The sequence below is a fragment of the Scyliorhinus torazame genome, chromosome 8 (genome assembly GCF_047496885.1).
Source record: "Scyliorhinus torazame isolate Kashiwa2021f chromosome 8, sScyTor2.1, whole genome shotgun sequence".
NCBI classification, from domain to species: Eukaryota; Metazoa; Chordata; class Chondrichthyes; order Carcharhiniformes; family Scyliorhinidae; genus Scyliorhinus; species Scyliorhinus torazame.
This window is the reverse complement of record NC_092714.1, coordinates 29,891,419-29,918,882: the sequence shown is the minus strand read 5'-3', so window position 1 is coordinate 29,918,882 and position 27,464 is coordinate 29,891,419. Positions and strand designations below refer to the sequence as shown.

At 48.6% G+C, this 27,464-nt stretch overlaps 1 protein-coding gene across 4 annotated transcripts in view; it reads left to right on the top strand.

Moving 5' to 3' along the window:
• LOC140427713 (transcriptional regulator Erg) overlaps positions 1 to 26,207 on the top strand; it is a 425,982-nt gene extending 399,775 nt beyond the window's left edge. For 3 of the 4 annotated variants that reach the window (XM_072513247.1, XM_072513248.1, XM_072513249.1), the window contains 6 exons: positions 4,822 to 4,902; positions 7,561 to 7,632; positions 9,284 to 9,346; positions 18,358 to 18,417; positions 23,770 to 23,817; positions 24,145 to 26,207. In XM_072513247.1, coding sequence (XP_072369348.1) covers positions 4,822 to 4,902; positions 7,561 to 7,632; positions 9,284 to 9,346; positions 18,358 to 18,417; positions 23,770 to 23,817; positions 24,145 to 24,665 — 845 coding nt within the window. In that variant the 3' untranslated portion in view covers positions 24,666 to 26,207. The remainder of the gene's footprint in view (positions 1 to 4,821; positions 4,903 to 7,560; positions 7,633 to 9,283; positions 9,347 to 18,357; positions 18,418 to 23,769; positions 23,818 to 24,144) is intronic. The other variant, XM_072513250.1, reaches the window with a different exon arrangement.
• Positions 26,208 to 27,464: the final 1,257 nt, after the last annotated feature.

Genomic DNA, 27,464 nt, shown 5'->3' with positions numbered 1-27,464 from the left:
ATTCAATGGCATTACCATCGCTAAATCCCCCACGATCAACATCCTGCGGGTTACCATTGGTCAGAAACTGAACTAGACTAGCCATAGCCATTCAACTCGATGGGCCGAATGGCCTCCTTCTGCACTGTAAATTCTATGATTCTGTTATATTAATACTGAGGCTACCAGACCAGGTCAAAAGCCAGGAATCCTATTGTGAGTAACTCTCCTCCTGACCCCCCAAAGCCTGTCCACCATCTACAAGGCACAAGTCAGGAGTGGAATGGAATACTCTCCACTTGCCTTGATGAGTGCAGCTCCAACAACACTCAAGAAGCTCGATACCACCCAAGACAAAGCAGCCGGCTTGATTGCTACCTCTTCCAGAAACATTCAAATCCTCCATCACCGACAAACAGTGGCAGCCATGTGTACCATCTACAAGATGCTCTGCAATAACTTGCCCTCCTGAGGCAGCACCTTTCAAACATTTAGGAAGCAATGGCAGGATCAGTCAGAAAGAGTCAGCATGGATTTATGAAGGGAAAATCATGCTTGACAAATCTGTTGGCAGAGAGGCAAAAAATGATTTGGATGAGGGAACAAAATGTTACGGGCGGGATTCTGCAACCACCCGCCAGGTCGGAGAATCCCCGGGGGGCGGCACGAATCCCACCCCGCCACTCCAACGCCGGCTGCCGTATTCTCCGGCGCCGGTTTTCGGGCGGGATGGGGTGTACGTCACGCCGGACGGGGGCCATTGGAATCGGCCCCCCCGGCAATACTCCGGGCCCCGATGGGCCGAGCGTCCGTCGTTTCCTGGCCAGTCCCGCTGGATAAGTGTAAGGTTATTCACTTTGGAAGCAAAAACAGGAAGGCAGATTACTATTTGAATGGTTGTAAACTGGGAGAGGGGAGTGTGCAGCGGGACCTGGGTGTCCTTGTGGCACCAGTCGCTGTAGGTAAGAACATAGAACAACATAGAACATACAGTGCTGAAGGAGGCCATTCGGCCCATCGAGTCTGCACCGACCCACTTACGCCGTCACTTCCACCCTATCCGCGTAAACCAAATAACCCCTCCTAACCGTTTTGGACACTAAGGGCAATTTATCATGGCCAATTCACCTAACCTGCCCGTCTTTGGACTGTGGGAGGAAACCGGAGCACCCGGAGGAAACGCATGCTGACATGGGGCGAAAATGTAGACTCGACACAGGCAGTGAACCAGCGGGGAATTGAAGCTGGCACCCTGGCGCTTGTGAAGCCACAGTGCTAGCCACTTGGGCTACCATGCTGCACAAGTACGCATGCAGGTGCAGCAGGCAGTAAAGAAGACTAATGGGATGTTGGCCTTCATTGCGAGAGGTTTTGAGTATAGAAGCAGGGATGTGTTGCTGCATTTATACAAGGCCTTGGTGAGGCCACACCTGGAGTATTGTGTGCAGTTTTGGTCTCCTTCTCTGAGGAAGGATGCTCTTGCTCTCGAGGGAGTGCAGCGAAGGTTTACCAGACTGATTCCAGGGGTGGCGGGACTGTCATATGAGGAGAGATTGATTAGGTTGGGATTGTTCTCACTGGAGTTCAGAAGAATGAGGGGGGATCTCATAGAGACTTATAAAATTTGAACAGGACTAGACAGAGTAGATGCAGGGAAGATGTTACCAATGATGGGTGTGTCCAGAACCAGGCGCCACAGTCTGAGGATTCGGGGTAAACCATTTCGGACAGACATAAGGAGACATTTCTTCACACAAAGAGTGGTGAGCCTGTGGAATTCATTACCACAGGAAGTATGGTATCTATGTATCTATGTAAATCCACGACCACTACCATATAGAAGGACAAGAGCAGCAGATACCTGGGAACCCCACCAACTGGAGGTTCCCCTCCAAGTCACTCACCACCCTGACTTGGAAATATATCGCCGCTCCTTCACTGTTGCTGGGGCAACATCCTGGAACCCCCTCCCTAACAGCACAGTGGGTGTACCTATACCTCAATGACGGCAGCGGTTCAAGTAGGCTACTCACCACCACCTTCTGAAGGGCAACTAGGAATGAGCAATAAATGCTGGCGAAACCAGCGACGTCCACATCCCATAAAATGAATTTTTAAAAATGCTTCAGCTTCTTGATTTTAATGCCAACCGAACCCCGAGATTACTAAAGGATGAATTCCATGATTAGGTTAAACCCGATGGAAGCTGGATTTGGTAACATTGGAAGACCGCAGTGTTAGGGTGACATTCTCTACTGTATCATTCACTTATTGGCACAGGGACCATGTCACCATCTCCCTATATTGATGAGTAGCATTACGGGAGAGTACACCCCAATGCATTCATTGAAGGGAGAGGTCAGCTTTTGCCATGCCTCGAGAGAGAGAGGCAGGTCATCCATTTTCAGCACATCAATTATGGGCTACTTACCTGACTGGCTGTGACGGTGAGGTAGGTTAAGGGGAAGGGGTGGAATGTGAGGGTTCTGGCGGAGTTTGCGGAGGTGAAGTTGCTCCTCTGCAGTGACCCTTGGAGTGCTGAGGAGTTTGAAGGAACAATCCTGCTCCTCCTGCGGTTAAAAAGTAATTTTGCTCAACTTTCTGGGGGTAACCACTTGCGAGGTTACATCTTTGGCTGGAATACCTAGGGTAGAAATTATTTTGTTTTGCACCCATGTTACCGACATTAAACAGGCTAAGTGGTGGTGAACTCAGCAGTGTGTTTGATCCACAGCTAAATTTGTTCGGGAATGCTTGTAGACATTCTCCTGGTTTTCCTCTACTGTGCGAGTAGTGGCTATCACTGAAAAGGTAAATGTTTCTTTATTCAACTGGAAGCAGGGCCATTAAGGATAAGATAGTCCTCCCAGCTACACAGCACTTTCAAAAGTCACTGCTAGCCTAAGATCTGCCATGATATCACCCCACATCTGCCCATCCATCTCCGCACCCACAAGCTGACCCCTGTTGGGTTTACTTTAGGATTGAGGACTGTTGCTGGTGAAGAAAGTCACCCGGAAGTAATCTGTTTGTAATGGGTGTCCGGTCTCTAGCGTAAACCTTGAGCTTCCCAATTGGGACGTATAGGAGATCAGCAGACCAATTGAATCTGCAGCAATGTCATAGGAGGGGAACATATTTGGAAACATGACGCCATGTTTTTGGTACTACAAGGCGATGGTAATCCATCTTAACTCATCCAACCAGAGAGTAGAATAATAAATAACATGGACACAGAAAGTGCTGGATAAACTCAGCAGGTCTGGAAGCATCTGTGGAGAGAGAAACAGAGTTAATGTTTCAAGTCCATATGACCCTGCTACAGAATCCAAAAAGTATCTGTCCACCACTGCATCTAACTGTTCCCTGCAAATTTCAAGGGTTTTGCCTCCATCACCTTGCCCACACATTACAGAATGGTTAAATGTGGAACTTCCTGCTATCTGTATTAGTTAACCATTATTAACCTTCACTTGCTGATAATGTGATTGCATCCTCCTCTCCTCTCAAGGCTGAAGGTGCCATGTTTTTCCAGTTCTTCTTCATATTCAGCCCTCTAAAGCTGTCAGCTAGTTTTGTAGGCCTTGTCTGCATGACGCCCAGGACGTGTGTCTTCCTGTCTCATTGACCAGCATTGGACACAGGACTCAAGGTCCAGGCTGACCTTATCACCTTGTGGTCTAAGCAAGACTGTAGCAATCCAGTTGTTTTGTTGTTTGGCTGAATATTAAACCTGCTAAATGCCCTCAGACTCTTTCGGCCTCTCTTGATGAAGACTCAGTGCATCAGCTCCTAATTCTTTCAACTCATCCTTTCGCAGGTCCTCAAAACTGGGAAACTCCTTCCCTCCCTTTACCTGCAAACTTGAAAACCCTAAATCTTAGAGCCTAATCATTACTTCTTGCTTTACATTTGGCAACTCCTCTATTTTTATCAGTCCTTGGTTGTTTCTACCGATAGGATCCTGGTCCTTTTAAAAAGAGTGTATCATCTTATTCCTTCACCAAGTGCTATTTGTCATTACCAGCTCAATGAGGAGGTGCAGCCACACAGAACTAGAGCTTTGCAAAATGCCACATTGGCCATTTTTAATTTGGCAATGGACATTGTTGCTTCAGAAAGACTCAGAAGAACGACTTGCATTTAGAGAGTGCCTTTCATGACCTCAGGATGTACCAAAGCACTTTGCAACCAATGATGTACTTTGGAAGAGTAAGCCCTGTTGTAATGGCAGCAATACAGTTATCTGGGTAGGCAGGAGGTTACAATCAGCCATGCCCCTTTAGTATGGCGAGGCTGGCTCTTCTCCTGCCCTTAACTTGTATGTTCGTATTCAGCAGATACACAGCAAGCTCCCACAAGCAGCAATGTGATAATGACAAGATCATTTGCTTTTGTGAACTGAATTAATAAACAAATATTGGCCAAGACACCCGTTCTAACTCCCCTGCTCCAATTTAAAATGGTAATAAATAGTATCTTTCCCACCTACCTGAGAGGGTTTCAATTGTCATCGAAATGACGGCACCTCTTATAGTGCAGCATTCCCTCAGTGCAGCATTCCCTCAGTGCAGCATTCCCCCACTGCTGCACTGAAGTATCAGCTTTGAATTTTTGCTGAAGTCCTAGAGTCTTGAACTTACAACCTTCTGCCACAGAGGCATGATTGCCCGCATTTGAACCGCAGGATAAGTGACAGGCCCCGTTGAGCCAATTTGTTCATAGACCAGAACCCTTTTTTAAAAAAAAATCGTTGGCACAAACATCTTCCTTTGTAACTGTCACTTTTCAATAGGTTAATATTTTGGTGACTGTTGAATCAAATCATTTCCTATTTTGCAGCACCACTTCCTCATTTGACTTCAGATGATGTCGATAAAGCCTTGCAAAACTCACCACGTCTGATGCACGCCAGAAACACAGGTAATATATTAAAGATCAGCTGTCATCCAACCGCCTTCACGGCCACCCATTCCCCCCTCCCGGCCCCCTCCACACCACCACCACTACCACCTGACATGAGGGTTTACAGTAACTTATATAATAAACCATAGCTGACAATAATAGAAGTGGCTAAAGGTTTTGTGAGATCTCCTTTCTGGTTCATTCCCTCTTCCTCACATATAAATGAAAGCCACAAAACAGTTGCAATGGTGAGGTATGGGATGGTCGGACCTGGATAGGTCCCATAAATTGTGCCCAACTGTCAATTTTGCCATTTCTGTAGCTAATTACAGTTGCAGATATGTGGTGAGGTGCTGTGTTGCACGGAGTGAGGGTTAGGCAGGCTTCACTTGTGCATCGCCAAGTAGTTGTTTACAAAATGGTACGCGGTGGGGGACATGGAGCTGTTGCACTTCCCCTTTCTTGGGCAATGGGTGTGTGGTACTGGAGGGAGATGGCAAAATGAGTGGTTAGAGCATTTTTCCAATTGTGATCATTCAACATATATCTAGTACCAATGTTGTAGGCAGGACACATATTCCAACGTCTGTCCATCTTGTTCGAAGTATCTTTGCAATTTGTATAAATCTGTAAGTTAAGTCCAGTGTGCGGTACTCGGCCAGGATCAGTTTTAAGGCTGTCTACAGAGTATCGCTGTTCCCGGTTGGGACTGGCTCATTTTCAACCGAATGCAAAAGATGGCGACCAAAATTGCTCTCAGTAATCTGATCAGTTTTTGCCCTGCCTACGATGAAAAGTGACTGGCCATGGATCTCCATCAAGATTCTCTTTCTTCTGCACTCTTACTGACACAGCATGGAAATTAAGAGTACCCACCCTCCCAACAAAACTGTAAAACAGCTGTAAACAGCCACATATCCAATTTCTGCACCAATCTTACATTATGGTAAAGATTAGCGCTACCCCATATATTCAAAACTAAGAGCATATTAATATCCCTGTATAGCAAGAGATAGAGTAGTTTTAACAGAATGCAGCAACTGGAGATAATTAGAAGTGAGGAAATACCCTGGAAGGGATAATAGAAGTTGGTAAGGACATTAAAAGAGTGCAATCAAAATATTGGGTTAAATTCTAAAGTAATAGAATACATAAGGAAGAACTAATATTACATTTATATAGAACCTTGGTTAGACTAAACTTAGAGTACTGTGTGCAGTTCTGGTCTCCATACTACACAACTATAATTGAGAAGATGTAACTACCAGGAAGGACTGAGCACGTTATGGCTATTTAATCGAAAGACAAGGGGACTGAGAGGATACCAAACAAAGATATTTTAAATTATCAAGGGATTCCTTGGGGTAGACATAGCAAAATTGTTTCCACTTGTGGGTAAACCAGGGACCCGGATTCGATTCCAACCTTGAGTGACTGCGCGGAGTTTGCACGTTCTCCCCATGTTTGCATGGGTTTCCTCTGGGTGCTCCAGTTTCCTCCCACATTACAAAGGTGTGCAGGTTAGGTGGATTGGCCATGATAAATTTCCCCTTAGTGTCCAAAGATGTGCAGGTTAGGTGAGGTCATGGAGCTATGGGGATAGGGTGGGTAAGTGGGCCTAGGTGGGGTGCTCTTTCAGAGGGTCAGTGCAGACTTGATGGGCTGAATGGCCTGCTTCTGCACTGTAGGAATTCTATGGTTCTATTCTGTGGTAAGTACAGAACAGTGGGTGTTAATCGTATCCAAGCTGATTGCTGAAACCAAAAGCAAGACACAGCACTTTTCTTTGTCAAGGGAATTTACTTGTTCAGCCTCACAGCTCCCCTCCCATTTTCCCCAGTGTCCCAGCCACCCCCTATTTATACACATATATATCTATTTAAAATAGATCAATGAAATAAACTAATGAACAGGGGTGATAGTCCCTGAAGGTCCCCTATCCCTATGTGCTCAAAGGCAATTAATACCTATCATGTCTTCCTCTTAAACGTAACAATGTAATTGACAAGACGTGAACATAGGGGATAAGGAAATGTAACTAATGCTGAATTAAATAAAAAATGTAAGAAGATTTTTTGTCACACAGAGAGCGTTGAGGCTGTAGAGCTCACTATCAAATGGAATGGCTGAAGCCGATGGCATTGATGCAATGAAGGGGAGATTAAGGAGATACATGTGGGGGAGGGGGGGGGGGGGGAAATGAGGGCTGGGTGGTGAATACAATTAGCACGGGAAAAGGTTTGTGAAGAGTATAATCACCTACACAGATCTGTTTGTCTGAATGCTCTGAACCTGTTCTGTGGATTCTATACCAATGTTGAAAATTGGCTGTTATTGTGCTTTAATTTTTGCAATTGACTTTCACCTCTTGGTGAACAAAAAATGATCAACTATAGTTGAATTCTAATCTCTTTTCCCACCTTTTCCATCAGTCACCCCCTCATATAGCATGGCTCTTGCTCCTTAATATTGCTTCTTTGCAAAAGTTAATAATGCTGATCGACATCAGTTCGTCTGGTACATTTCTGTTGGATTGAAAAACAACAGCACAAGTTGTGCCAGAGGCTGACTGAACACCTTTGCAACCTGTCTCCACCCCCCTCATACACCCCCCCCCCCCACCCCACCCCCACACCCCCTCAATTTCATGGCTGTCATTTCCTCTTCTTGTTTCAGGGGGTGCAACTTTTATCTTCCCAAATGCAGCAGTTTATCCCGAACAATCGCAGAGACTCACAGTAAGACCAGGTAGGAATAAACAATGTAAACAGAACTGGCCAGTGGGCCACGCGTATGACAATTGTTTTGCACATTTACTACGTGAATTTTAATGAAAGCTAGATAACTGATCTAGGCAGAATATAACTTCCTAGCTCCCTTCAATGCACCATTGGTGACTGGGCCTCCTGGTCTGTCGGGGAATCTCTGGAATTCATTTCCTAAACCTCTGTGCCTCTCTATCTCCCTCTCTTTCCTTAAAACCTACTATTTTGACCAGGTTTTTGATAAGCTGACCTGACACCTACTTGGCTCTGTGTCAATGTTTGTCTGATACTCGCTCCTGCGAAAGGCACTTTTATTATTGAACGGAAGCAGGCCTTGAAGAAGAATGTCATCTCGTTTTTGGTTCTCACGCTTCATACAATGCAGCAACCAAGTCTCTCTGAGGCTTTTGCCAGTTTGGGCCGGACCAATTGCCCTGCGGTGGCTTTTTTTTCTAAATTCTGTCATAGGCGCCACTGGCAAGACCAGCAAGTGTTGCCCATCCCTACTTGCCCTTGAGCTGAGTGGCTTGCTCAGCCATTTCAAATGACAGTCACTCACATTGCTCTGGGTCTGGAGTCACATGTAGGCCAGACCGGGTAAGGATGGCAGATTTCCCTCTCTGACATTAGTGAACCAGATGGGTTCAAAACAGACAAAGACTACGATATAATTTAGTCGAAAAGGATACGCAAAGCATCTCGAAAGGAGAAAGAACTGGAATTTCTGTTTACATTTCGGGTCGATCAAGTTGAGATCTATCAAAAAGGAACACGTTTTTTGGGTCCAATGATCTGGCCTTATAATTAAATGTCATTTGTTCACAAGGATTCACCCTCAGTTCTTCCTTTACAATAAAAGTGTGTGCAATAAAATGGAACACACATAAAGATTAGATGAACATCTCTTCACTGAATAAAGTGTATACTTGACAAAGTACTGAATCCATTATATGTTAAAGGTCGCTGCTTGATCTTTGGTTTCCACCAAGTTAGTCAAGTTGCTGATGGGGTTTCTGTAATTGGCCTCAGCACCCTTGGGTTCAACAGGGTAGGGGGCGGGCGGTGGGTGAGGCGGCCGGGTGGGGGTGATGGAAATGAACTGGCATTCCTCATTGCTATTTAGCAACCCTTGATGGCAAACAAGTGTGTAGATTTTGAGATGTAAACCAAGGTTGTACTTAGTTGTGGTGCTCTTCATAGTTGCATCGTCCACCCTTAGTATTAGTCGTGCACCTGAAGAGTGGCTGCTTGTGGGAAGGACTGAAGGAGGCTGTAGTCAGTGGAAGGGGAGAAAACGTGAGGGAAGAAACTGATTTAAATAGGCTTCTAGGAATTGAATAAAGGGCATTGGGTAAAAACTAAAAGCTCCCATAATGAGGGAAATTCCTGAGCTGGAAACAGTTAAATACAACAGTTATTTTTTTTCTCTCTCGGGTGGGATTGGAGTCTTATTGCAACACCAGCCGCCCACGTTTTCATTCCATAAAAGAATAACCCAGATGTGTTTTCTTAACACCAGATGTCTCAGACTATCACCAGGCAGTGCTCAGCAGTGGTCTGGAGGTCTGCAAGCGAATCTGTCAGATTGTTTTTTAATTGATGAATATTTCATTCATTCTGCTTTCTATTTTTAGATTTGGCTTACGATGCGAGCAGACGGTCAGGGTGGACAAGTCATCCTGGAGTTCCGCCAAAGGGTAACACCTTTATGTTACTGTAACACTGATCAAAGAGGACCTTTGTTCTCATAGATAATGAGTGTGAGGTTGTGGAATGCAAAGCTTTTTGTAAAGCCTGTGTTCATCAAGGTGCCAAAGGTTAATGCTGGGGAATGAAGCTCTGTCAGGTCATTTCAAACCAAGATATTGAAATACTAAATGCCGAGTAATGCTTCTTCTACATTGCACCTTAATCACAATCTTCTAAAAATGGCGTCTCAATGCACTACTGTGAATTTTTCTCATTTTCTTTTTTTAACTTCATTAATGGGTGTCGCTGGCCAGTCCAGCATTTACTGTCCATCCCTAATTGCCCTTGAGAAGGTGATGATGATCCACCTTTTCTTGAACCAGTGCAGTTTGTGTTGTGAAGCCTACTCCCAGCTGCTATTAGGAACACAGGAACATAGAAGCAGGAGTAGATCATTAAACCCCTCGAGCCTGCTATTCAATGAGACTATGGCTGATCTGCAAACTGACTCCATATACCCACTAATGCACAATCAATTACAATTAAAGACGAGGTAGTAACATAACTGAAGGCTTTAATAGACTAGAACTGTTCCCCAGCAACTTCGGTACAGAATGAGGGCTGCTGGGACGACACTGGTTCTTATACCCCACCTGTCAGGGCAGAGCTACATACCAAACTGCCAATGGTAAACTCCTAGATTTAACCAATGGTCTTCAGCCTCTCGGGTACTGCAATATCTGATAATACCACATTCACCCCCTGTTAAAAAAAGAGTCCGGGGGGGTGGTGGCCAGTGGTTACAATTGCATCTCACATGGTATGATCAGATATGGAGGTACCGTGATACCTCCTTACAGGGTTGTCAAGAATATTTACAAGCGTGGAAGCTATATACATTCAGTGTTCATTTACAGTTACAGTTACAGTTACAGTTACACTGAAGCAATCAGTCGGTCGGGTGGCCTGGTCGTCGTCCTGGATCGTCTGAGCTTCGATGGTGATTCTGGTAGGGGTCCGGGCATCTGCGACTCCGGGAGCATTGCTTCGGCCTCCATGGCAGCTTCGTCACCTCTAGACGGCGCTGCTGGGGCAAACGGTTGGCACGAGAGGGGGGCACCTGTAGGCTGTAGGGGGCGTCGGTGGGTGGGAGGGCCTAGGCAGGAGCGGCAGGAGGACTGACCCTCCTGTGAGGTACTGTGGAGGGGGGTGGGGGAATGGTTCGGGTGCGCGTGGGGTTCCGGCGGGCGCCAGGTCCCGAAGGGAGACTCTATCTTGCCGGCTGTCAGGGAATGCCACGTTGGCGTATTGAGGGTTAGCGTGCAGCAGGTGGACCCTCTCAACCAACGGGTCCAACTTGTGCGTCCGCACGTGCTTCCGGAGCAGGATGGGTCTGGGTGTTGCTAGCCAGGTTGGGAGCGAGGTCCCGGAGGAGGACTTCCTGGGGAAGACAAGGAGACGTTCATGAGGTGTCTGGTTGGTAGTTGTACAGAGCAGTGACCGGATGGCGTGGAGGGCCTCCGGGAGGACTTCTTGCCAGCGGGAGACCAGGAGATTCCTGGATCGTAGGGCCAGTAGAACGGTCTTCCAGACCGTTCCGTTCTCCCTCTCTACCTGCCCGTTTCCCCGGGGGTTGTAACTGGTCGTCCTGCTCGAGATGATGCCCTTGCTCAGCAGGAATTGACGCAGTTTGTCGCTCATAAAGGAGGACCTCCTATCGCTGTGTATGTACGCGGGGAAACCGAACAGTGTAAAGATACCCTGGAGGGCCTTGATGATGGTAGTTGCGGTCATGTCAGGGCAGGGGATGGCGAATGGGAACCGGGAGTACTCGTCAATCACGTTCAGAAAGTACGTGTTGCGGTCAGTGGAGGGGAGGGGGCCTTTGAAGTCCATGCTGAGGCGTTCAAAGGGGTGGGAAGCCTTTATCAGGTGCGCCCTCTCTGGCCGGTAGAAGTGCGGTTTGCACTCCGCGCAGATTTGGCAGTCCCTGGTGGCTGTCCTGACCTCCTCGATGGAGTAGTCTTGCGGGTCTTAATGAAGTGGAAAAAACGAGTGACCCCCGGGTGGCAGAGGTCCTCGTGGAGGGCTCAGAGGCGGTCCACTTGTGCGGTGGCACATGTGCCGCGGGACAGGGCATCAGGAGGCTCGTTTAGCTTCCCGGGACGATACAAGATCTCGTAGTTGTAGGTGGAGAGTTCGATCCTCCACCGCAAGATCTTGTCGTTTTTTATCTTGCCCCGCTGTGCATTATCGAACATGAACGCCACAGACCGTTGGTCAGTGAGGAGAGTGAATCTCCTGCCGGCCAAGTAATACCTCCAATGTCGCACAGCTTCTACTATGGCCTGTGCCTCTTTTTCGACCGAGGAATGGCGAATTTCGGAAGCATGGAGGGTACGAGAGAAGAAGGCCACGGGTCTGCCTGCTTGGTTGAGGGTGGCGGCCAGAGCTACGTCAGACGCGTCGCTCTCGACCTGGAAGGGGAGGGACTCGTCGATGGCGCGCCTCGTGGCCTTTGCAATGTCTGCTTTGATGCGGCAGAAGGCCAGGTGGGCCTCCATCGACAGGGGGAAGGTTGTGGACTGGATTAGGGGTCGGGCTTTGTCTGTGTAGTTAGGAACCCACTGTGCGTAATAACTGAAAAACCCGAGGCAGCGCCTCAGGGCCTTGGGGCAATGAGGGAGGGGGAACTCCATAAGGGGGCGCATGCATTCAGGGTCGGGGCCTATAACTCCATTTCGCACTACGTAGCCGAGAATGGCTAGACGGTTGGTGCTGAATATGCATTTATCCTTATTATACGTTAAATTAAGGATTTGCGCGGTCTGGAGAAATTTTCGGAGGTTAGTGTCGTGGTCCTGCTGGTCATGGCCACAGATGGTGATGTTATCAAGATATGGAACATTGCGCGTAAGCGGTATCGGTCAACCATTCGGTCCATCTCGCGTTGGAAGACCGAGACCCCGTTAGTGACAACAAAGGGAACCCTTAAAAAATGATAGAGCCGCCCATCTGCTTCGAAGGCAGTGTATTTGCGGTCACTAGTACGGAGGGGTAGCTGATGGTAGGCGGACTTGAGATCCACCGTGGAGAAGACCTTATATTGCGCGATCCAGGTCGGATATGCGGGGGAGAGGGTACGCATCCAGCTGCATAAACCTGTTGATTGTCTGACTGTAGTCAATGACCATCCTATGTTTCTCCCCGGTCTTTACCACCACTACTTGAGCTCTCCAGGGACTGTTGCTAGCTTCAATGACCCCTTCCCTCAGTAGCCTTTGGACCTCTGACCTGATGAATGTCCGGTCCTGGGCACTGTACCGTCTGCTCCTGGTATCGACGGGTTTGCAATCCGGGGTGAGGTTCGCAAACAAGGAAGGCGGGTCGACCTTAAGGGTCGCGAGGCCGCAGACAGTAAGGGGGGGTATAGGGCCGCCGAATTTGAAGGTCAGGCTTTGCAAGTTACATTGGAAGTCCAACCCCAGGAGTGTAGCCGCGCAGAGGTGCGGCAGGACATAAAGGCGGAACTTGTTGAATTTCCGGCCTTGGACAGTGAGGTTTGCTAGGCAGAATCCCTTTATCTCCACCGAGTGTGACCCGGAGGCCAGGGAGATTCTTTGGTTTACAGGGTGGGTAACAAGTGAACAGTGCCTTACCGTGTCGGGGTGTATAAAGCTTTCCGTGCTCCCAGAGTCGATCAGGCAGGACGTCTCGTGGCCGTTGATGAAGACCGTCGTCGTTGCTGTTGCGAGTGTCCGAGGTCGATTTTGGTCCAGAGTCACCGAGGCCAGATGAAGTAGTTGTGGGTTTTGATCGGGCAGCGTGTAGTCGGCCGTGCTGGGGGCCTGGGGCCCTATCCAAGATGGCATCTCCCATGGGTCGCACATGGTGGTCGGGGATGGACAAAATGGCGGCGGGGATGGACAAAATGGCGGCGCCCATCCGTCCAGCGTGGTGTCCGAGGGGCAAGATGGCCACGGCCGTGGATCGCACATGGCCCTTGGATAGGGGGTGGCGGTGAGTGCTGGTCGCCTGGGGCCTGAAGGGAATGTTGCCGCGACGGTCCGGAGTCGCTGGAGACTGCGGCCACGGCTCGTGCCTGGCAGACCCCCACAAAATGGCCCTTCTTGCCGCACCCTTTGCAGGTGGAGGTGCGGGCCGGGTAGCGCTGGCGGGAGTGCTTTGCCTGCCCGCAGAAGAAACAGCAGGGCCCGATGGAGTTAGCGTGCCGTCTTAGAGCGCAGGCCTGCGGGGACACGGGGAAGGTCCGCGGGGCTGCCGCTGTGGGATGCCACGCAGCCCAGGGGGCCGCCGCGCGGTCGGGCACATACCATTGCGCATTTCTGGAGGCAACGCCATGGACCCTGCCAGGGCCCGTGCCTCTCTAAGTCCCAGGGTGTCTTTTTCTAAGTGTCGTTGGCGGATCTCTTAAGAGGTCATACCTGCTATGAAGGCATCCCGGATTAGGAGTTCCGTGTGCTCGCTCCCCGAAACTTGCGGGCAGCCACAGTTTCTGCCCAGCACCAGTGGCGCACGGTAGAACTTCTCCAACGATTCCCTGGGGCTTTGCCGTCTAATTGCCAGCAGGTGACGTGCGTAGACCTGATTTACAGGGCGGATATAATGTTCTTTTAACAGTTCGATCGCAGCAACGAAGTCCTCCGCCTCCTCGATGAGGGTGTAAATCCCAGGGCTTACCCTTGAGTGTAGGAGATGCAGTTTCTGTTCTCCTGAGGGTGTGCCTCCGGCCGTCTCGAGGTAGCCTTTGAAACACGCCAGCCAGTGCTTAAATATCGCAGCCGAGTTCTCCGCGTGGGGGCTGAGTAGTGGACACTCCAGCTTGATTCGGAGATCCATCCTTTCAGCTTAAGTGTAGTCTATTAAATTGATGCACGATCAATTACGATTAAAGACAAGGTAGTAACACAACTGAAGGCTTTAATAGACTAGAACTGTTCCCCAGCAGCTTCGGTACAGAATGAGGGCTGTTGGGACGGCACCGGTTCTTATACCCCGCCTGTCAGGGTGGAGCTACATACCAAACAGCCAATGGTAAACTCCTAGGTTTAACCAATGGTCTTCAGCCTCTCGGGTACTGCAATACCTGATAATACCACACCTACATTTCTCCCTGGTTCCTTAATACCTTTGGGGAACAAAAAAAACTATTAAAAAATGAACAATTGATCTTGCATCAGTTGCCATTTGATGAAATGCGTCCTAAACAGCATTCACCCATTGCATAAAGAAATGCTTCCTTTCACTCCCGAAAGGTCTCGCTCTCATTCTTTTGACTCTGCCTCTCAGTTGGGTAGGGCTGTTCTGGGGTTTTGACCCAGCAATGATGAAGGAACAGTGAAATTCATCTAAATCAGGATGGTGTGTGACTTGGAAGAGGGCGTGCAGGTAGTGGTGTTCCCACGCACCTGCTGCCCTTGTATCTGTGGTTGCAGAAGTCACAGTTTTGGACGATGGTGTAGCAGGAGGCTTGGCAATTTGTTGCACTGCACCTTGTGAACAATAAATACTACGGCCACATTGTGCTGATGGTGGAGGGATTTAGTGGATGAGGTGCTGATTCAGTGAGCTGCTTAGCGCTATATGGTTTCTTGAGTGTTGGTGGAGCTGCACTCACCTGGGCAACGGAGTGTATATGGTCAAGCTCCTGACTTGTGTTTTGTAGATGTTGGACAAGGACATCCCTGGGCTCGATCCCTAGCTCGGGCAAGATGCCACCTGGGCACCTTGGCACAGCCAGGGTGCCATTGGGAGAACTAAGGTAGCGCACTGCCCTGAGCCCGACCACTTGGGGGAACCCCCCCAAGTGCCGGTACACTGTCCGTGCTAAACGGCGCCTGCTCAGGGTCTCCGAGGCGAGGTTGTTAATTCCCATGACTAAGGTAACTCCGAAGTAAACATATTTAAGTGAGCTTAACTGCTCACTTAGTAATAATCTTTATTATTGTCACAAGTAGACTTACATTAACACTGCAATGATGTTACTGTAAAAATCCCCTAGTCGCCACACTCCGGGTACACTGAGGGAGAATTCAGAATGTCCAAATGTCTTTCAGGACTTGTGGGAGGAAACTGGAGCACCCGGAGGAAACCCACACAGTCACGGGGAGAACGTGCAGACTCCGCACGTCCCGACTCAGCTGTCAGGTTCCTGAATGTTCTGCATCAACACGATTTGCTGCATTTTAAAATTAAATTGATGTGGACAGGTCTACAGCTCTCTGAGGCAGAGAGACTTTTCAGCCCATTGTGTTTGTGTCAGATTTCTGCTGGAGCAGTTCCGTTGCTCCCACTCTCCTCCCTTTCCCTCTAGCTCTGTAATTTTTCTTATTCACATTATCTTTAGAAAGCTGAAATTCAACTTTCCTCCACTACACTCTCAGACAGTGCATTTCAAACCCTAACCATTCACTGCATTAAAAAGCCTTACCTTTTGTCACCCGTGACTCTTTACACATTCAGCTAAAATACCCGAGATGTTGGCATATAGATTGACCCTTGAGACCTTGAAAAATCCCTCACGAAATGGGGGTTGATTTATGTGCTGTGTACTAAAATTAACTGCCTACGCAAGTGTGGATTGTTACCATTGTTACCGTTTGCCGCACGAAGTCTACTCTGTGTGTGCATGACTTAACGGCCCATGCAGCTTTGCAACAAGTCTGTATTACCTGCTTAATCCCTTGCACACAGCTATAAGTTACTGGGGAGTAAAACATCCAGCTGTGGGGTGCAAAATTGAGGTTGATTAACAATGCAAGAATAGCGTGCTGTGGCTGAAAAGTGGGCATTGACTTATACACCAAGTATATGTAAAACTATGGGGCGGGAATCTCTGTCCCTGGGACACGCGGAATGCGCTTCCCTGATGGGACAGAGAATTGGGTGTCGGGGCAAAATCGGTTTCCGCACCGGGGGCGAAATTCTCCCCCAACGGCGGGATGCCCGCCGACTGGCGCCAAAGCCGGCGCCAATCAGACGGGCATCGCGCCGGCCCAAAGGTGCGGAAGTCTCTGCATCTTTGGCGGCCTAGCCCCAACATTGAGGGGCTAGGCCGACGCCGGAGGGATTTCCGCCCCGCCAGCTGGCGGAAATGGCGTTTGTTGCCCCGCCAGCTGGCGCGGAAATGCGGCGCATGCGCGGGAGCGTCAGCGGCTGCTGTCAGTTTCCCAGCGCATGCGCGGGAGCGTCAGCGGCCGCTGTCAGTTTCCCGCGCATGCGCAGTGGGGAGAGTCTCTTCCGCCTCCGCCATGGTGGAGGCCGTAGCGGAGGCGGAAGGGAAAGAGTGCCCCCACGGCACAGGCCCGCCCGCGGATCGGTGGGCCCCGATCGCGGGCCAGGCCACCGTGGGGGCACCCCCCAGGGTCAGATCGCCCCGTGCCCCCCCCCCAGGACCCCGGAGCCCGCCCACGCCGCCTGGTCCCGCCGGTAAATACCAGGTTTGATTTACGTCGGCGGGACAGGCAATTCCTGGGCGGGACTTCGGCCCATCCGGGCCGGAGAATCCAGCGGGGGGTCCCGCCAACCAGCGCGGCCGGATTCCAGCCACCGCCCAATCTCCGGGAGCGGAGACTTCGGCGGGGGCGGGGGCGGGATTCACGGCGGCCAACGGCCATTCTCCGACCCGGCGGGGGGTCGGAGAATGACGCCCCGGGTGCCGACCCGGATGCCAAACTCCGACCCCTCACTGGAGGCGTGAACGAGTTGCACGCCGAACGCCAGCGTGAGCATGGCAATGAATTCACATGGGTCATATTGACCCAATTGCATCTATTTAGCGGACCCACCGCCCAATGCTCAGCTCTCCTGTGATTCTGCAGTCTCCGGGGCCGGGATTTACATGGACGAGGTTCACTTTGTGACCTCTACAATCAGGGCCCTGGCGTGGTGGACCTCTGGAGAAAGATGACCAAGGTTAATTGTATCAATGCACTATCCCCCGACTCAACTCATTTTCTCTGATGATCTCAGAACTGTGGAGCCCCGTGCCCCTCAGCTCTTTTAATTTTTCCTTCAAACTGCTAGCTTCTAAAACACAAACCTGGGATTGTCACTTACCTCCATGAGGAAGGTCGGTTAGTTCAGTTGGCTGGGTGGCTGGTTCGTGATGTGGGGTGATACCATCAACATGGAAGGCCCTGCCTTCTCAACCTTGCCCCTCACCTGAGGTGTGGTGGCCCTCAGGTTAAATCACCACCCATCAGCTCACTCTCTCTCCAAGGGGAAAGCAGCCTACGGCCCTCTGGGACTTGGCAGCTTTCATTTCATTTCACTTGCATTGTAAAGATAATGGAACCACAGAGTGATGTCTTCCGATATGTTCCATCCCTCTGATGTTTTGCAAAGGTTTGTTGGGTGAGGCATTCAGTTTGTGCCAACGTGATTGCAATTCTTGATAGCCTGTGTCAACCAGAGGCCCAAGCCAAGTTCAGTGTTGGGTCTTCATTTGAACAGAAGCAGTGAGATGCAGGCACCAAAGAGACACCAGTCTGTCGCATGCCAAGCAGGTAAATGTTTAGGAAAGGGGTCAAGAGTGGTTGGAGGAAGGGGGAGGGGAGCCTGGGGTTGGGGATGCCCAAGATTGAATTCACTTCAAGGAAAGTAGTTTTAAAAGTTAACTTACTTTCTCACGTCCTTTCTAATTGCGAACCCTCTGACTGGCCAGCGGGTCCAGCAGTGGGAGGGGCTCCTGCAATTTACAATTAAAATGTCATTGAGACCCAATTGCATCACACGGCCCCAATCGTAATTTATTTTCCTGTGGTGGGTGTATCACAGCCGGTGGGAAGGTGCTGGGCATGCAATGATAAGTCCTCTACTTATGATTGAATCAACTATTCCCATCAAGTGGAAAGAGTTAAAATGCAAATGAAAGCGACTGCACTATAATTTGTAAAGAAATTTCAGCTCCAACTTCAAAAGGAAATTAAGAACATTGTGCAATGAGTGTACTCAGGAAAGGTCCTTTTTAACTTCATTTTTTTCATCCATTCTACAGGAACTGCTTCATCTTCCTCAAATGTAACCAAAGTGGAAGACGCACCTCGTCACCAGATAGGTATGTGCAAATCCAGGCTTTAAACAATGCCTGTTAGCTCTTTGGCTATGTCACTATAATCACTGTTATTTGAGCAAAATTGTGGATTCACAAAACTGATACATCGAAGTGTTTCCATTCTGCCACCTTTGTTTATTTCTTTTATTTTATAAATTTAGAGTACCCAATTCATTTTTTCCAGTTAAGAGGCAATTTAGCGTGGCCAATCCACCTAGCCTGCACATAAGAACATAAGAACATAAGAACAAGGAGCAGGAGTAGGCCATCTGGCCCCTCGAGGCTGCTCCACCATTCAATGAGATCATGGCTGATCTTTTGTGGACTCAGCTCCACTTTCCGGCCCGAACACCATAACCCTTAATCCCTTTATTCTTCAAAAAACTATCTATCATCTTTGGGTTGTGGGGGCGAAACCCACGCAAACATGGGGAGAATGTGCAAACTCCACCCAGACAGTGACCCAGAGCCGGGATCGAACCTGGGACCTTGGCGCCGTGAGGCAACAGGGCTAACCCACTGTGCTACCGTGCTACCCCACCTTTGTTTATTTCAAGCTGAGGATTGTTCCGTGGGTGTCCATTCCTATTTTCGTATCAGTCTCTCGCCAACTAAATCATTTTCTCAGCAATTGCACATCTGGCACAGAGCACCATCCTTAGGTGTCGAGAAGAATAAGCAGTCTCCCAGATCTTCCATGACAGATTTCACGACAGAAAATTCCCTGAAAACATCCAGTTCTGTAAACAAAGCTACACAAAATGTCTGATTCAGCCAGTGTGGACATCTGTGATGAATGTGGATTATGCGGTGTCAGAATTTTGAAAACACTGAAGTAGGCACTGGTCCTCATAATGCATTGTAAATGGTCCAGAAATGGTGGCCTTAAAATATAAATTGTGTTCCTTTTGTATTTTTCAATAAAGTCTTCAGATAAGGCTAAAGTTCTAGATTAAATACAGCAGGAAGAATTTCTTGGAAAAACATTTGCACATGATGAAATTGTAAGCTTTTGTTAGAACAGTGTTTGCAATTTTAACGCAAGGTGGAACGGTGGCACACTGGTTAGCAATGCTGCCTCACAGCACTTGGGACCCGGGTTCAATTCCGACCATGGGTGACTGTGTGGCGTTTGTATGTTCTCCCCATGTCTGCATGGGTTTCCACCGGGTGCTCCAGTTTTCTCCCACCGTCCAAAGCTGTGCAGGTTAGGTGGATTGGCCATGATAAATTGCCCCTTAGTGTCCAAAAGGTTAGGTGGAGTTACTGGGCTACGGGGATAGGGTGGAGGTGTGGGCTTAGGTAGAGTCGAATGGCCTCCTTCTGCACTGTAAATTCTACGAATTCTATAATTCATCTCCCCTTTCACTGACCAGCAGCCTGCATATTTAAAGCTGCTGGGCTACACGCTGGGCACAGGTCTCTCTCCTCGTACATTATATCGGTGCAGCGATGAGATGAGGCCGTTGATCAGATACGAGTTGTCCATTTCAGGGCCTCACGTGGGCCAAAATTGAGCGACCCACTTGGTGGCCCCCCGGCGACCCGTACGATTGTGGGAGGGGTTGGCTGTGGCATTGGACGCCGAGAAAGCGTTTGGCCGGGCAGAATGGGGGAACTTGATGGCAGTTCCAGAACGGTTTGGAATTGGACCCAAATTTGTGGACTGGGTAAAGCCGATTTAAGGAGCCGAGGGCCAGCATGCGCACAAATAACATCAGCTCAGAATACTTTTCTCACCACCGTGGGACTATGCAGGGATGTCCTATGTCCCCCCCTGCTGTTTGCACTCGCATTTGAGCCATTGGCCATCACATTAAGAAGTTGAGGGGTATGGAAAGGGATATTGCTGAGGGGGAATAGAGCATAGGGTGTCCTCATATACCGATGACTTGTTATTATACGTGTCGAAACAGAGTGTGTCAATAGGGGGAATACTGGAGCTGCTTCGGGTGTTTGGGTCTTTCTCGGGGTACAAATTAAATCTGGACAAGAGTGAATATCTTGTGGTGTCTCAGCTAGGGATGGGGGCAGGGGTGAGGGGGCTGCCATTCCATAAGGCAGGGACTCACTTCAGATACCTGGGGGTGCAGGTTGCTCGGGATTGGGGGCATCTCCGTAGGTACAACATTTCTAGTTTGGTGGGAGAGTGAAAGCCGATCTGGTAAGGTGGCATGGTCTCCCTCTGTCACTGGCGGGTGTGGTACAGGCGGTTAAAATGAATGTGCTGCCGCGATTCCTGTTTATTTTTCAATGCCTGCCGATTTTCCTGCCAAGGGCATTTTTTAGCGAGATTGAAGGGACGATTACCTCGTTCATATGGGGAGGGAAGGTGGCCAGAATTAAAAAGGTGCTACTACAGAGAGGAAGGCAGGCAGGGGGGCTTGGGTCTTCCGAATCTGATGTATTATTACTGGGCAGCGAATGTGGAGAAGGTATGGAGCTGGGTCCGAGGGGTTGACTGCCAATGGGTCTGAAGGGAGGAGAGCTTGGGTAGGGGGTCAGTACTGAAGGCGCTAGCAACAGCGCCGCTTCCGACGGCCCCGGGAGATACTCAGGGAGTCCGATATTAATCGCTTTGTTGAGAATTTGGAGGCAATTTCGTCAGCACTTCGGGTTGGGGGCAGGGTCAAAGGGAAATTCCGATTCGAGGGAACCATAGATTTGAGCAAGGGAAGAGGGATGGAAATTTTCGGAGATGGGAGAAAGGAATTAAGATACTAAAAGATTTGTTTCTTGGTGGTCGTTTTGCGGGATTAAAGGAGCTGGGAGCGAAGTATGGGCTGGAGCAGGGGGAAATATTTAGATACATGCAGGTTTGAGAGTTTGCCAGAAAGGAGATATAGAGCTTCCGAGTAGAGCCGGTTTCCACACTGCTGGAGGAGGTGCTGACGACAGGGGGACTGGAGAAGGGGGTAGTATCGGCGCTTTATGGGGCTATTTTGGAGGAGGAGAAGGCGCCGTTAGAAGGGATCAGCGAAAGTGTGAGGAAGAGTTGGGAGAGGGTATGGAGGAGGGGTTCTGGTGTGAGGTGCTCCGGAGGGTGAATGCCTCCACCTCGTGTGTGAGTTTGGGGCTGATACAGCTGAAGGTGGTGTATAGAGCAGACCTTACAAGGGCGAGGTTGAGCCGGCTCTTTGAGGGGGTAGAAGGTGTGTGTGGGGTCCCGCAAACCACGTTCGTATGTTTTGGTCCTGTCCAAAGCTGGAGGATTACTGGAAGGAGGTGTTTCGGGTAATTTCTAAAGTGGTGCATGTGAAACTGGACCCGGGCCCTCAGGAGGCCATATTCGGGGTGTCGGACCAGCTGGGGTTGGAAACGGGCACGGAGGCAGATATTGTAGCCTTAGCCTTGTTGATCATCCGAAGACGGATCCTGTTAGGGTGGAGATCAACCTCTCCACCCTGTGCGCTGGCATGGCGGCGGGACCTGCTAGAATTCTTAACACTTGAAAAGGTCAAATTTGAACTGAGGAGAAGGATGGAGAGTTTTTACAATTCAGGGGCGTTATTCATTATGCATTTTCGAGAATTGGATCACATTGAATATTAGGGGAGTTGGGGGCTGGGAGGGTTGGGGGGTGGGGGGCTGTATGTGTTAATGGTGACTATGGGTGATTCCTGATTCCTTTTTGTCATTTATTTATGTTAATATGCGGGCTAATGTCTGGGGTTGGGTGGGAGGATGGGATCGTTGTTACTGATATGGGGATTGACATTACATTCGTTACTGATTATTGTTGGGTGTAAATTTGGGAGAAAATGTGAGAAAGGAGGAGAATAAAAAAATATTTTTAAAAAAGGATTGTGGGAGGGGGGTTGTTGGTAGCAGATGGACTGACAATGTCTACTCAGAAGAGGCTGCTCGCAGTATCGACTGGCCACGTCCCGTCCCGATTCCGGGGAGTGTGGCCGGTAAATCACATCCTAAGCCTCTATTTATAAAGCTCAGAATCTCATTTGCCTTTTTAACGATTGGTTCCATCTGCTCTGCCGCCTTCGACCATTTGTGCACATTACTCTCCAGGACTTCCCATCCTGCATCCCTTCTGGAATTATCCCCTTTCTTTTATATTTCCTCTCCTTCCTTCCAAACCAAATGTATCAGTTCATAAATAAAAGCAGAAAATGCTGGATAAACTCAGCATGTCTCGCAGCCTCTGTGGAGAGAGAAACCAAGTTGACGTTTCAAGTCCGCTCAGAAGAGTTAGATGATCTGTAAACGTTAACCCTGTTTCGCTTTCCACAGATGATGCTCGCCCCACTACGTTTATCCAGCGTTTTCTGTTTTCATTTCAGATTTCCAGCATCTGCCGCATTTTGCTTTTATTAAGTATCAGTTCATACGTGGCTGAATTAAATTGCATCAGCCATGTGTCTGCGCATTCCACCAGCCTATGACTTAGAGGGCGGGATTCTCCGAGCCCGCGGCGGGTCGGAGAATTGGCGGATGCGTGGGAAATCCCCGCCACGCTGCTCCGACGTGAGCCGCCGATTCTCAGGCGACCGGAGAATTGGCGGCAATCACGCCAGCATGGTCGCCGCGGCGCCAGTCAGGGGCCGCTGAAATAGGTCCCCGCAGCGATTCTCCGCGGTCGACCGGCCGAACTCTTGCCAGCGTGGTTTACATCTGGTACCACCCGGCGGGAGCTCGGACCCGAGGCCACGGTGGCGGTCCTGGTGGGGGGCTGGGGGGAATTTGTCTCCGGGGGGTGCCACAGCGGTAGCCAGGCTCACGATCGGGGGCCACCGATCGGCAGACCATCGCGATCTGGGGGGGGGGGACCTACCTTACTCCGAGCGAGCCCGCTGTGTGGCTCCGTCATGTTGGCAGCGCCAGCGCCGAAGTGGGCCCCCGTGCGCATGCGCGGACTCGCTTGCAACTGCCGTGCACATGAACAGCTGCGCGGTCTGGACAGCCAGAGCTGCGGAACGTATGCCGGGGTCCTGTAGCCTCCTGGGAAACAGAGAATCACCCCGATCGTTCGAGGAAAAACTCCGGAGTGATTCTCGCCTGTTTTCTGGCGGGCGTGGGGACTTAGTCCCCAAAAGGGAGAATCCCGGCCAGAGTCTATCACTATCCTCCTCACAGTGCACAATATTCTCCGGTTCGAGGGACACTGACAGTATCTGTGGTGTCCGGACTGCTGCCTCAGGAAACTCACCACTTGAAACTTTCTGGTCTGGTTGGCTGAACATCAGACCGCAATGCTACATTAAAGCATTGAACTATCAGGAAGGCATAGATTAATATTACATTTCTAAAGGCTTCAGAAACTGGAATGAACTCTTGAAAAAGTTGCAGAAACCAGGGCATCCTAGACCATTATGTTAATAATTGTTCTGATTTTAACAGATCCTTACCAGATTCTTGGGCCTACAAGTAGCCGTCTTGCAAACCCAGGTATGTTGAATTTAACAGTAGCGAAAGGCAGTTTTAACAGGAATGTCAAATGTATTTCTCGATTTAATTCTTCTTCTTTCACTCATCTTCCTTACTGAACTATCAACATTGATTGACCCATCTTTCTCAGACTGTGGAAATCCTTACCTCAAAGCCTTCTTCCTGCTATCAAGCCTTCATGATGTATTTAATTTTTGTCCAGCTAACCTTTATCAACTTCTGTATTATCCTCCACTATCGGCTTACGCGCTCATCTTCATCTCTCAGTTTACAAAAAGAAATGTTTTAGGACATTGTGACATAATCCTGTCCTTTACTCCATTTCAGGAAGTGGGCAGATTCAGCTGTGGCAGTTCCTGCTGGAGCTTCTGTCTGACAGCTCCAATGCCAACTGCATCACCTGGGAAGGGACGAATGGAGAGTTCAAAATGACAGACCCCGACGAGGTGGCAAGACGCTGGGGAGAAAGGAAGAGCAAGCCCAATATGAACTATGACAAGCTGAGCAGGGCCCTGCGTTACTACTATGACAAGAACATCATGACCAAAGTCCATGGCAAGCGCTACGCTTACAAATTCGACTTCCACGGGATTGCACAAGCTCTGCAGCCCCACCCCCCAGAGTCCTCCATGTACAAGTACCCAACAGATATCGCGTATATGAGTTCCTACCATGCGCACCAGCAAAAGGTGAATTTTGTGACTCCCCACCCTCCTGCTCTACCTGTGACAACCTCGAGTTTCTTTGCAGCTCCGGGTCCATACTGGAACTCTCCATCCGGAGGCATCTACCCAAACGCCAGACATCCAGCCACCCACATGCCATCTCACCTTGGAACGTACTATTGAACAATGCTCATGTTTTCAATTAAGACTTGGGTTACTGCTCTGGGAATGGAACACTGGGTTAATAACTATGAACTTTTAATTGGAGAAAAATAAAACAAAAGTGTAAACTCGAACCGTACAGGAATACTGAAGATGTGATAAGTCTCGAATACTGGAAGAGGTAAAACAGTGTGTTGACAAATTGGAAATAAGCTTGATACGTGTCTCGTTGAAGACAATATAACTGGTTAACCGATTGAAGTTGAGTTATTAAAAGAGGAGTACTTTATGGAGAGTGTATGAACTGAAAGAAGATCTAAGGATCTAGTAAGTGGTCACTGTTGACAATCCGGAACAAAACACAAGATTTTCTAAAGACGTGTTGCATGGAATAAGATATTGAGATTATGGAACTTAGGAAACAAATATCAACACGGCAAGAGAAAACAAAACATGTCAGAAATTATGTAAATTTAGAACCTACGAATGAGAGACTTGACGTGTAACATCGTGGATGTTCCTCAGCAGTTAAACTCTTGCTCTCTGAAATGAAATATTTATACCTTCTGGAATTTATTTGTTAACAGGATTTATCATCCAAGTATATTAAAAAAAATTGTGGAAGATCTCTCCAAGACGTGGGAGACTTGGACAATACTGCATGATTTGGTACAATGATTTCTTACTTTGCATGGCTTAAGCCAAGCATTTGGATTTGAGTATGTGCAGAAGGCTGCGTGATGGATTAGAAATTAAGCAATGGTTCTGAAATAGGAGAACGGAAGAATCTGGTGAAAAGAAATAAACTGGTGTCTTTTGCGTGCTTGTGTTTTTAAACGGATATGCAAAAAGCAAGACTGTGTCAATTGGATAGAAAATGGGTTCTCCAAAAAGGCTCATAATCAACATAATCATTGGTATGGAGGGAGAAATAGAAGGAGGAAAAAAAAGAGAGATCTGGAGCCAAAAACACTTCATCATCTAGTCAAAAAAAAATACATCTCTTAAGAAATTGGAAAACTGGGATTGTCTGGAATTATTACATTTTGAAAAACCGGGATCTTGTGAATGTGCTTGATGTAAAACTGATCGGGACCTGAAACTTGGGAGGTTGCCACCATTTTTATTTATCCTGCACATTTGGGCCGGGCCGAGTCCACCATCAAACCTGAGGAGATCTCAAATGCATTTTTTTTTTAAAAACCTAGGCGGTCGCCAGATGTGAAGAGTCGCGAACGCTGTGCGTTTGTAAGAAATAAGTATTCAAATCAAGGTTATTTTGCATTTTATATTGTAAACTTATTATGTAACTTATGCATTTATATATTCCTTTGTTTCTGACACTACGAGTTGACCTCGGCCAACCATGGACCCAAAACAGAAAAAAAAAAAGCAAAAACAGAAAAAAAGCGAAAAAGAGAAAAAAAAATTATATGCGATTAAACATTATGGCCTTGATTTATAACTCTTTTTAACGAAATATGCTTTATGTTTACATATGAAACTCTTAGCACATAGGATGCAAATTATATATGTATTAAAATAAGCCTGGCTTTCATTTAAGAGTTTGTTTTTCCCATTGTTACTTAAACCTCAATCTTACCGCGATTTTCCGGTCATGGAAGTTCCGGAGAGGGGGAGGGGGGGATGTGGTTTGGGGGGAGGGGTCAGTTAAAGGGATGGCGACCCTAATTTGATCTAGATAACTGTTTACTTTCCTGACTAATAGATGGACACTCTCACCTTGTATGATGGGATATTATCAGAAACCAGACTGGAAAGGCTGAGTGGACGTTCTAAATAGAAATGGGTCATCGGGCAGGATTCTTCGTTTGGGAATCGTGTCTGGTTCGTGCTGCCACCAGGAGTGGCACCTAGAACCTATTCACTGCCCCCTGCCGTGCAAATATATGCACAGCGGGGATTGCAAGGGATTCCGTTGTGAATCCCACTATCGGGCCGCCATTTTGAGCAGGTGGCCTAATAGCTAGGTCAGGCGGCTGGCCCTCCTTCAACCCCATCGCCACCGCAATGCAAATCCTACCTCCCCCTGCTGACAAGTAGGGGCATGCTCCCCCACCGTGGGAATTGCTAGGTCACCCCTCTCCTCAGTATGAATGCATGAGGATGATTAGACCCCCTCACCAGACACCCCCACCGGAGATCCTCCACCAGATGCCCCCTATAACAGAAACCCACCCCCCCACCATAACCGAGACTACCCCCCCCCCGCCTCCCCCCGGCCCCATCAGTCACCTCTGCCTGGAGCCGAAAGAGCAGTCCAGGCAGAAACAGTGAAACAATCACTGCTTTTTCACTCACCTGTCCATTACACCTGTTGCCTCAGGCAAATGTCTAGAAAGCAGCAGCTGTAACTTCACAGAAAGTATAAACCGCATCACAAGGCTTTAAGCCCCCTCAGATCCTTTGATCTGCAAGGCTTCGATTCATTCCAAAGAGAAATAAGCATCCAACTATGAATGACAGCTGAAAATTGACCGCATTAAAAGCAGTTCAGTGCCTTCTACTGAGAAAAGGAGGAAGTGAAAGCACTTAACTCCTAGATATTTATAAGCATTGCTGTTAGTTTTACAGCAGGCTACCTGAGATCCATTCATGCATGAAGGGAAATGAAATTAAACAATCCAGACGTCTGGCTGTCTGGAAGCTGTCAATTACAGCAGTAAAAGCTTTTCCTCGTTAAAGGCACCTACCTTAAATACTTAACTTCTTGGCCAATGCAAGGTCCACCGCACCAGGGCCATGCTTGCAAATACTTGTACCGATGTAAGCCAACATGAATCCAGGCTCAGAGAACCA